At 38.0% G+C, this 11,086-nt stretch overlaps 1 protein-coding gene across 1 annotated transcript; it reads right to left on the bottom strand.

Moving 5' to 3' along the window:
• Positions 1 to 6,506: 6,506 nt before the first annotated feature.
• Arpc5 (Actin-related protein 2/3 complex, subunit 5) lies at positions 6,507 to 7,473 on the bottom strand. The gene is made up of 3 exons (XM_065235166.1): positions 7,290 to 7,473; positions 7,033 to 7,105; positions 6,507 to 6,961 (listed from the first exon to the last, which is right to left on the bottom strand). Exons 1-3 carry the CDS (start codon positions 7,433 to 7,435, stop codon positions 6,719 to 6,721), a joined length of 462 nt encoding a protein of 153 aa, XP_065091238.1. The 5' UTR covers positions 7,436 to 7,473; the 3' UTR covers positions 6,507 to 6,718.
• Positions 7,474 to 11,086: the final 3,613 nt, after the last annotated feature.

The following is an 11,086-nucleotide window of genomic DNA, read 5'->3' as shown; positions in this document are numbered from 1 at the left end:
ACGCCAGTGTACCGCAAGCAACGGATTAGGAATCCAATTCAAGCAGGACCTGACCGCCATCACCCGTACTAGCTCCCGATTCATCGTTGGGGGTGACCTGAACGCCCGCCATGAAGCTTGGCGGAACTACCAGAGGAACCGGAACGGATGTCTGAATAGGCAGATTGCTTCCAGAATGGACTCACTCCGAAATGAAAGTTTCGGGCGTGTTGTCCAGAATCTGGATGACCGCTCTAGACCATTCTGGAAGGTAGCCAAGGTCCTGAAAACTTATCCCAAACCCGTTCCACCTCTCAGAGTCGAAAATGATGACGATCGGCTCTTAATTACCCCACAGGGGAAAGCAAATGCGATCGGCAAGCATGTCGCTTCATCGCATTTACTTGGCTCGACTATCCAAAGTCCGCTCGAAGATCAGGTTGCGCAATGCCTTCAAAACCTAGATGCCTCCCCTTGTGTCGTGCCTCCGGTGGATATGATTACAGTACAACAGTTTTGCTCAGCGCTGAAATGCACCAAGAACATGAAGGCTCCAGGGTTTGACGGTATATTCAACTTGATCTTGAAGAGACTCAGCATGAAAGTGCAGTCTCTTCTAACCGCTATCTTCAACAGATATTTGGAACTGTACTACTTTCCAAGCATCTGGAAAGCAGCAAAAATCATACCAATCCGCAAACCCGGTAAGGATCCAACATTGTCTTCAAGCTACAGACCAATCAGCCTCCTTTCAGCGCTGAGCATTCTCTGAATCATTTATTATTAAGGAACCGTCAACGACGGAGGTAGCCTCGTTATGGCCAGCGTGGCCATGGTGGACTAGTTCCAACAAAGACCATGTTTACAATCACCAACTGTACGTAGTACAGCTAACTGGTATCTGATTACCTGTATCTAATACTTGTTAGCACGTTTTCAGCACAACGCACCAAAAATCACTTGAAGAAATCATTGTTCCTGATAGTGGGATTTTGTAACTTGTTTTTCAAAATACTTTTAAGACAGAGAATTTCACTCGAATCTTTAAGCTGTCAGTGTCATTTTAACTCAAAATTTTCCAATCTTTCCGAAAAAAATACTTTTGAAACTGAAAAAACACGGAGTACATCCGAAAAGGGCCAAAACTTATTAAGTTATCAAAAAAACAATATTAAATCAGTAATATCTTCTAAACGGTACATCTTAGAAAAATGTTACCGAAGTACTTTTTGTTTGAAAATTTGATGTACTTTCATAAAATTAGGGTGACAAACTTTTTTGACTTTTCTTAATAGCTTTTTTGAAAATTGTATTTTTTTAAAAAACAATTTTTTTCATTGTAACCTATTTTTCTCCAGAACAACCTACTGTGCACTAGATAGCATTTTCAGTCAGCTATAACATAAGGATAATAGAAAAATTATTGACATGTCACTTTAAAGGGAAAATTTATATTTTAGTTCAAAACACAAATACCAAACTTTTTTTACCGTGCATATTTTCTCCATATAACACCAACAATTGTCTAAAACTTCGCCCAAGACACCAAACCAATCGGACAAACCGTTTCCGAGATACAATTTTTTGAAGATATCATGTGCATTTTTCATAGGCCCTTCTCATAAGTAAGGCTAGATTCAAAATGGCGAACCAAGTATGCAAAACGGCGTTTTTCTTCCCCAAAAACTTGTATGCAAGGTTTCATGCAAATCAAAAAATACAAAAAATAAAAACTGGAAAAATTTCCCACTTGTTCGTGGAACCGCTCTGCTGTCGAATTGTATTTTGTTTTCTCCGCCTATCTCTCCCTTTGAGTATTTCTATTTTATGCAGTATTTAGTCACGCCCGATTCATATTTCGCGAGCAAACAACGAACAAAAAGAAGACAAAAAAAAAATCTCCGGGCGTAATAGGCAAATCAAAGTTGGCACTCGTGGAGAATAGATGAACTATAAAAGTGATGATGGTTTCAAAATTTTACACGGTGAGGTATACGAGTTCAATCTTAAAATGCCTTTATTTTGCAAATGGAGCATTTTATTTAAATTTGGTTGATGCTACGTTAGTAGAAAACTTAAGGACTACTCAAAAGATATATAATATAGAAAAAATAATTTCTTTTCAGATTTTTAGGTGTATTCATAGATTTCAGCTTTTCTACAATCGGGTTCTTTAATTTTGAAAAATGTATCGTTTTTTATACATCATCTGAGAGAGCTTCGTTTTCTGAGCACAGCGATATTTTTTTCGAACCCACACACTTTCATCTCGATTTTTAAATCAAGATTTGAAGCAAAATAATAACTTCACTGTTTGACGCTAAACTAACAAACTGACAGCTCGCTCCCATACAAAGTGACACCGAGGGGCGCTAATAAGGTGATTTTTGCAAATGTAATCGTGCTTATTTAAAATAGTTCCAGTGTACCAAAATTGATGAAATTTTGGGTTTGGGTTCCATTTTTAATGCAGAATACGATTATGCATTTACCTCAATACGCTTAAAGAACCCAATTGTAGCAACAACCAGATTTAAATGCAATGCTCCATTTTCAAAATAAAAGCATTTTAAGATTGCACTCGTATAGCTCTCCGTGGAAATTTTTTAAAACCATCATCACTTTCATAGTTCGTCTATTCTCCACGAGTGCCAACTTTGATTTGCCAATTGGTAATCTAACGATAGCGTAAAGCGCCACTTGTGGCAAATAGGAGAACTAGAAAACTGATGATGGTATCATAATTTTGCACGGGATTGGGAGAATATTTTAAAAACGCTTATATTTAACGAATAAAGTATTTTCTATAAATTTGGTTGTGCATACAAGGTTAGAAAAGTTAAGATCTAAAGATCTAAACGAAAACTAAGAAAAAACAAAATTTTACAATTATACGTCTATAAGCCTTTTAAATAGAAACTAAACGATCGATTCAACCTCTGGTGGTGAATAGGAGAAAGTCAAAAAGAGTGTTGTGAGCATAAATTTTGCATAACACTTTTTTACTTTTCCTGTTAAATTGATTCATTTGAGATGCTGCAAAACTTAATCTACAGTTGAAAAATTTGATTCTGTAACGTTTTGGAAAAGATCCTGCTGGTGTTCAGGAATATATTTGTTGAGAAAAATGGAAAATTAGTAAAGTGCCTTAGTGGTTATGATCTTCCGGATATCTTGTGTGTGAATAGTTAAGGTGCAAATCAGTTCAGATTTGTGGAAAATCGTACAATAAGACAATTACCGATGGAAATTGGCAAGATTTTGAATGAAAAATGCGGTTATTTGCGTTGGGGAAAATACTTATTCTGATGTAAACAAACGGTTTGGCTGACGTTTCTTCTCGAACTCGCGTGGCGCACTCTACGTTGGTGGTGCATTAAAAAGGCGTATCGGATACCTGTTGAGGTTTCTTCCCCCGTAGCTTATTTTAAAAAAATGACAAATATTTTTTTTCGGATAATAAATGCTTTTCAAGATTTCTTTCCTATACCTCAACGTGCAAAATTTTAAGACCATCATCATTTTTCTATTTCTCCTATTCGTCACGAGGGCTATCGTTAGATCGCCAATTTCACTCTCACAAAATTTGAGAACGAAGAACCAAGGCGGAACAACACACAAAAAATTCCATGGGTGTATTTCCACGGCGTATCACCAGTGTTGGTGATAGATAGATAGAAGGGTGGAAGATCCGGGGGGTAAGAACAAGTATGAAATTATCAGGGCGTATAAAGTTTCTTCTCAATTGCACGACAATTTTGGAGTGTTTAGTGATCCATGATTATAGACTACACTATTAACTATACGTCAAGCTAATAAGATCATCCAGAAAATGGAAAGTCGTGAAATAGGATTAATGTTTAGGTCATCAAAATTCGGAAGCGATTTTCTCGATATGGTGATTTTGGAATTCCGCCATTTTCAAATGTTAGTCTAGAAATAAACATTACTGTTCGCTCAATTCACCAAAAAGGACTATGAAAATAATTAAACACTTTTTTCACCATTGAAAAAAAAACGTTTAATTATTTTCACGAAATAAATTATAGGGGAAATGTATGTAATGTCGGCCTAAATGTCCTTAATTTGGACCCATACATAAATTCAGCAATCGACTAAATTTTCAATAGCGACCAAAATAGCCATTAGTACCGTCCCAATGACGCGGTCATCTAGATAAAATTGATAAATAGCAGATTTTTAGCGATGGACCCAATTTTAGATCCATAGGCCAACATTAGAGCCATTTCCCCTATCTGTTATTTATTTATTTAATGTTGATTCAATTAAATACAACATTTATAAGTGATAAAAAACAATTTCGATTCGGAACGTTTTATTCAGTTTTATGGTAAAAACATTATTGCGCTGCAAGCAAAACAGTAAAATATGACAAAAGTTATACCACAGACAAACAGACGTAACTCTTCATTGTGTATCTTCGTTCATGCATTTATCGGTTGATTTGAATATTATCAGTTCCGCGAACTACTCGCCGCAGCGCTGGCATCGGATCACTTTGACGTTTCTATATATTCTATAGAACTTTTATGCAATATTGTTTACGAGTTAGCGAGCAAGCTTGTTTTCCGCGAGAAGCCAGAGAGATGTCGTTACTGAGGTTATATGTTTTGAGATACTATGTTTTCAAGAACAAGTTTTTCAAAGAGTTACGTCTGTTTGTCTGTGGTTATACTGTCATGGAGCGACTGTCATCTCTCGTAGTCGCTTTATTTTTGCAAAATGTTGCCGCGCAATTCATTTTTATTTTCCGGTCGAACGTTCAAATTCTCTCAACAGCATTGCGCCACTGCATGAAAGTCATTTGAAGCCACTCGAAGAAACATGGTTGCCAGTGACATTGTAAAAATATCCCTCAAAAACCGTGCTGCTGTTTTGACAGAAATTTTCTTTGCGTGTCTCTATCAACCCTATCAACGTGTCTGATTTGGATTATTTGGATTTACGCGCGCTGATGCGAATGTCAACATAATTGGCAATCAAATATCTCGATTATCGCTATGCGCTAAGGGGTGATGGCGAGGGAGAGGGTGGGTTTATAAATTTTGTGAAAAGGCAATGCAGGTATAGGAAAAACGTAACGAAAGGGTCGGGAGGGGGAGAGGTTAATTTTTCCTCAATTGGGTTCTTTAAGGGTATTGAGGTAAATGCATATTCATAATCTGCATTAAAAATAGAACCCAAATCCAAAATTTCATCAATTTTGGTACACTGGAACTATTTTAAATAAGTACGATTACATTTGCAAAAAATACCATCTTAGGGCCCCTCGGTGGCACTTTGCATGGGAGCGAGCTGTCAGTCTGTTAATTTAGTGTCAAAGAGTGAAGTTATTATTTTGCTTTAAATATTGATTTAAAAATCGTGATGAAAGTGTATGTTTTCGAAAAAAATATCGCTGTGCTCAGAAAACGAAGCTCTTTCAGATGATGTATAAAAACCGATACATTTAAAAAAAATAAAGAACCCAATTTAGCGTGACAATAAAGGGCCATTCACATTAGATCCGTTTGCGTTGCGTTGACGTAAATTTGACAGTTAGACAATAAATTTAGCTGTCACTTTGCCGCAACGCGTCCGATCCGGATGTAATGTGCGTGGGCCTTGACGCTTATTTTGTTAAAGCATGACATTAAAAAGTTGCTTTGATTTGGTTACATAATGTGGCCCCTAAATTTTTTTTCTGATTTCATTTTTTTAATATCTAATTTCGATTTCCTCTAATTTAATAATTAAGTATACCTGAAGCAACTAAAAGCATAAAATTTACGTAGAACAATAAAGAATATGATTATTCCAGAGTACAAATATTTATGGAATTACTCAAATTCCTTTTTTTTTGTTAAATTACCAAATTATTTTCCAAGCAGTAGGAATTACTGAAATTACTCACAATTATGTTTATAACATTGAAATAACTGAATAATTCAAAATTGACTAATTATTTAAAAAAATTGTGGTAATTTTTGATTACCGATCACCTTACGAGCTAGGTAGACACCCCTCGAGTTTGATACTGTAAAAAATGAATAGCGGCAGCCAGGCATGGACAATCATTTACATTCATTTCATGCATTCATTTGCCTCTAACTTTTTTCTTCAACAGAATTCCGCAAAATAGTGTATGAAGCTTTTGTAGATTTTGTTATTAGCTACAACTTTTGTTAAGAACTCAAATCCGTATCTCTTATGCATCACGAATTAGAGCGGGCAGAACTCGTTACTGTTTATCAGTGAATGTAAAATACATTCACTGAAAAACAGTAGTGGATTCTATTTGCTCTGGTTCGTCATGCATAAGAGATACGGATTTGAGTTCTTAACAAAAGTTGTAGACATCAACGTAATTAAAAAATAACGATTATTTCATTGGAATCTAATTGTAATTTTATTAACATATATTTGAATATTATATAGAGTTCAATAGGGTAAGTGAACCAGTTTTAGCACTAGTGCTCCAGTTTTTGGACCTAGAGAATAAATGTTCATGATTTTATTTGACAAAAATGTTGTCTTCTAACCTTGCCACGAAATTAAATGAAAAAAAAAAATGAAATTTAAGGTATGGCCAAAAAGAGGATCACTTGGGTTGAAAACTTGCACACTTACCCTGCTTGAAGCCAGTTTACAGTTACTCTGTGCCTCATACACAAGGGCAGTATTTTCCCAAATATTTCGGATATTACACGTACAATCCAGATGTCCCTCGGGTTCCATTCTAAGCGCGGGCACTATCGGACAACACCCGCACGATGCTACCAACGCCACCCTTGGCGAAAACCTTCTCGTGCCAGGTCAGCAAATGTCCGCTGGACCCTTCGGATGGAATTTCGAATCCACGGTAAATATACTTCATCAGCACATCCCACAGCTCCGGGTCATCTAGTGATTCGATGGCAGCATCAATCTGCGATGACTTGATCGACAGCAGCACTTTCAAAGTTAAATTTAGTGCGTTATCCTAAAAAAATGTATTTCTCATCTCAATGATCTCCGAGGAACTAAAACGCTTAAACTTCATCAAGTATTTACCTTTACTTGCTGATTCTTGCACAATACAGGCGCATTTTGTAAAACTGTCTTCAATGCATCGAGGTTTCTTCCTGTGCTAAGAGATTATTTTGGTTAAGGAAGTCACATTTTGAGATACGACTTATTTTAGCAATCAAGATAGATGACTCATCCGAAGATAAGATTAATACTATTGTACCCAATTTTTAGTTTTGCTATTGAAAATAACGATGAAATTATGCATGGTGGATCTTTATCTATCTTTTATAAAAGGATATTGATTGAGCAAAGTAGTAATTTCGTTCTCATCTGGGACAATCATCCCACTGGAGGCCTGATCTGCGTCATCCTCTCGGAAGTTGTCCTCATTGTACTGATCAACATCGATTTTACGGAATGCAGAGCTGGACGTATTTTTCGCCATTTCACACGGGATGTTTAAACAACAGTGAGCTAGAATACCCCCAATTAACTTCATTAGTTCATTAATGTTGACTGAAAACCTAAAATAAAATTAAAATATTTACACACCCAACTAAACTGTGATTGTCGAAACGAAGACGAAAAGTGGGACAGATCAATCAGCAGTGAAGATAAAAATGCGAACACTGTGGAAACGTCAAAAATGGCAAATAGAGGAAAACGCCGACACGCATACAGATGCATTTGCCAGGAAGGGGTATGAATGCTACGGCCTAGAGCGTCTAGGGCTACCAGCCAGCAGAACCGGTTCGTATTAGAAAAATACTCCGGGACGGGACTTGACAATCGAGCTTCCCTAATAATAATGTTATGGTTAATTTGCGTAACGACATGTTCGGGGTATCATCCAAACAATTTGTGAAATAGTTCAATCATTTGGGTGATCGTTCGTTTATGGTATTTTTTTTATTAGGGTTCTCACTCTTCTTAATGTTTATGAAGAATGCTCTTCGGAAAGTTCTGCGTGCTGTTTGAAGGAGATGACCAATGATGCCAGGAATGTAAAATATTTTTTCTCTTTTAATTTGGAGTTTATTCGGAGTTTCTACCGCAGTTTAGCAGCTTTTACATAATTGTGCGGTTGAATACCCCCCGCATAGAGATGCTAGCCGCTCACTATTTACTCGAACATAACCCTGCGCACTCATCAGCTGATGTGACGGCAGACTACGAGAGCACGCAGCGATCGTCTCTCGTCCTCTTCCTCATCGTATCGTCATTGCGAGTGGACGCCTGCAATCGGATTCTTCAATCAATGGCAGAATTTCACATTGGCGATCCTGCCAGGTCATTATAAACGGATTCACATTTTTCATACAGTTGCGTCCGAACAAAATGTGAAATTTGGCTTGTGGAACGCCACAAGGTGTGTCTAGACGACCACCGGAGCATTGATTACAAGCATTGAGTATTCTGGAATAAAACAATGTGCAGATTGTTTTGGTTTGTGGTTAGAAACGCCACAAGGTGTATCTAGAAGACCACCAGAGCTTTGATTGAAAGAACTGCGTATTCTGACAAAGCATTGCGCAGATTTTTGGTTTGTGGTTCGAAAACGCCACAAGGTGTGTCTGGAAGACCACCGGAGCTTTTAATTGAAAGCATTTCATTTCATAAGACGATGCATGCAGCGTCTCGAAGACCACCGGAGAATTGGTCCAAACCGTTTCGTAGACTGGCACACATTGTGTATCCGGAAGACCACTGAAGCATGTCAGGAATATGCAGTTTGACTTAAAGATGGATGTGTCTCGAAATCCATCGGAAATCGACATGCAATGGCGTGTCTAGAAGACCGCCAAAATATTGGTGTCAGTGGTTTGTGACCTGTTAAGGTGCGTCTAGTAGACTCCGGAATATTAATGATTTGTGATTTACAATAATCCAAGGTGCGTCTGGAAGACCATCACCATGTTGTTCATAAATTGTTTGCGACAATTGCTAGTCAAAGGTGAGTCTGAAAGACCACCGAAACAATGATCGAATATGAATTATGTTCCGTCTGGAGGACCACCGGAGTATTGATCGAAAGTAATTAATACTGCGTCTGGAAAACTACCGGAATAATGATGGAAAGTGAATTATGTTATGGAAAATTGATCGAACGTGGTTAATGGTGCATTAGGAAGACCACCGGCGTGACGCATTAAAGGTTTGAAAATCAAAACAAAAGTCTGCGAAGCAAATGCTCTCGGGATAGTTGTAACTTGCAAGATCAATGGACGTTACTGTTTGACCCGGCTCCAATATAGTTGTGAGATGGAGTACTCCGCAAACAAATAAGGTCACGAACACCTAAAAAAAATTGTTTTGACAGATGTTTTTTTTTGTACATGCTTAAAACAGTAAACCCAATTATGAGTAATGTTTTAATTTCGAACAATCCCAGAATATAGTTAAATTGCATTACCCAAAGCTGGATGAATCGTTGAACAGGAAGATGTATAATTTTAAGAAGCTTATTTACATAAAATTCAGTCAAATTCAGTGGCGAAATAGCGACAAGGTGGCATTGATTAAGGCTTTGAAGAAAATTCAGAAGCAAATTGAAGATACGGGTTTAATGGACAAGGAGGTAAGGTGAATGCAAACAAAAATGATTGTCGAACGCACCAGTGAAGGAAAACGATCATGGTCAGTCTCGCTCCCGATAATGTGGAACAATCACTCCAATATCTTTCTTTGTCGTAGTTGAATGGCCACCCAGGTAGCATCTTGAGCGGACCCTATATCTAGCAATGCTAGAACCTTAAGTAGAACCTTCCGCTTAAGGAGCTCTGCAAGATGGCTTGTTTGTTCATTTAACCGGTACATTTAAGCTACACAGATAATTTGAAGATAGTTGCATTTACTCCTACTAAGACACCCCAGTTGTGTATGTTATGATATTATTGGAAAGGATAAAGCAGGTTGTGAAGGGAAAGGAGAAACTTATCAGTGATGCCAGTTTTCTTTTCAAAGAAAATTTAGTAAATGTTACCTCTTGAAAATGATAAGAGAGCCAAGGCATTTTACTGGAGACACACACCACCTACTATTTTACGAAAAACAGTTGCACATTGGTCAATGCAGTTGTGCGATGTACACAGAATTTGAGCTGCAGATGTCCATCATCATCATGAATAATATTGATACATCTTACATTTGATTGCCTGTGAGTGAAGGTAACAAAAACGTGTTCCTTTCCTCCTCTTTCCGTGAAGTCATTCTTCTCAAGATTCTCAAGATACTACTATCGATGTTTTTTTAATGGAGGAGGGAGATTTTTTTTTTATCTAGTTCGTTTATTTGGGAGGCTCAATCGCGTTAGCTTTACGGAGCCGATAATTCATTGTTCACTGTGTGTAACAAAATTCACTTAATTCTATGTCTAGTAGGAGTTGGGCCGATTACTCGCGGCTTACTCGAGGTTAGAAGGGTACATTTTCGAAGGATAGGATCAGGGGAGGAGCTTGGGGTAGGGTTTCGTTGTCTCATCAGAGCGTTGTCGCCAGTATGAACGGTAGTGCTGTTCTAGCTTCGTCCGGAGTTCGACCGGCTATGGTGGGTGACCAGTGGGCGACGATGAGACTCATCGAGACGGGGGGACAAGACAAACAAAAACTAATAAAGAGTGACAAAAGACAAAAGGAATTAAATTCTTATACTAGACATTTGAAGAAAAACATAAACGGACTGCATATAGCAGAGATCACGGGTTGCCAACACGTCTCTGATAGGAACATAGGGTTGTCTTCCTTGGGCCTCGAGGGTATTCAAAAGTCGCTCTCTGGCGGCGTCATTATCCGTACATTGCCAAACTGCGTGTTCGATGTCATCGTAACCGTTTCCACACCGACAGATGTTGCTGTCCACGAGGTTTATTCTATTGAGATGAGCATCTAGCGAGTAGTGGTTGGACATAAGTCTACTCATCACGCGAATGAAGTCACGACTTAAGCCCAAGCCTTTAAACCACGCTCTCGAAGAAACATTAGGAATAATTGAATGTAACCACCGTCCAAGATTTCCAGTGTCCCAATCGGTTTGCCAACTCGAAAAGGTACTCTGACGCACTAAATGGTAAAATTCATCGTGTGAAATTTGCCTGTCA

The sequence above is a fragment of the Ochlerotatus camptorhynchus genome, unplaced genomic scaffold, assembly GCF_037179485.1.
Source record: "Ochlerotatus camptorhynchus isolate MF236.1 unplaced genomic scaffold, CSIRO-AGI_Acam_v1.1 ptg000465l, whole genome shotgun sequence".
In the NCBI taxonomy this organism is placed as follows: Eukaryota; Metazoa; Arthropoda; class Insecta; order Diptera; family Culicidae; genus Ochlerotatus; species Ochlerotatus camptorhynchus.
Note: the sequence above shows the minus strand (reverse complement) of the source record. Positions and strands in the feature narration are given on the sequence as shown.

Coding starts and splice junctions, on each gene's coding strand:
- Arpc5 (XM_065235166.1), bottom strand. CDS start 7,435: ATGGCGAAAAATACGTCCAGCTCTGCATTCCGTAAAATCGATGTTGAT. Junction 7,106..7,289: donor ATTACTACTTTGCTCAATCA/ATATCCTTTTAT, acceptor ATCTCTTAGCAC/AGGAAGAAACCTCGATGCAT. Junction 6,962..7,032: donor GCAAGAATCAGCAAGTAAAG/GTAAATACTTGA, acceptor ACATTTTTTTAG/GATAACGCACTAAATTTAAC.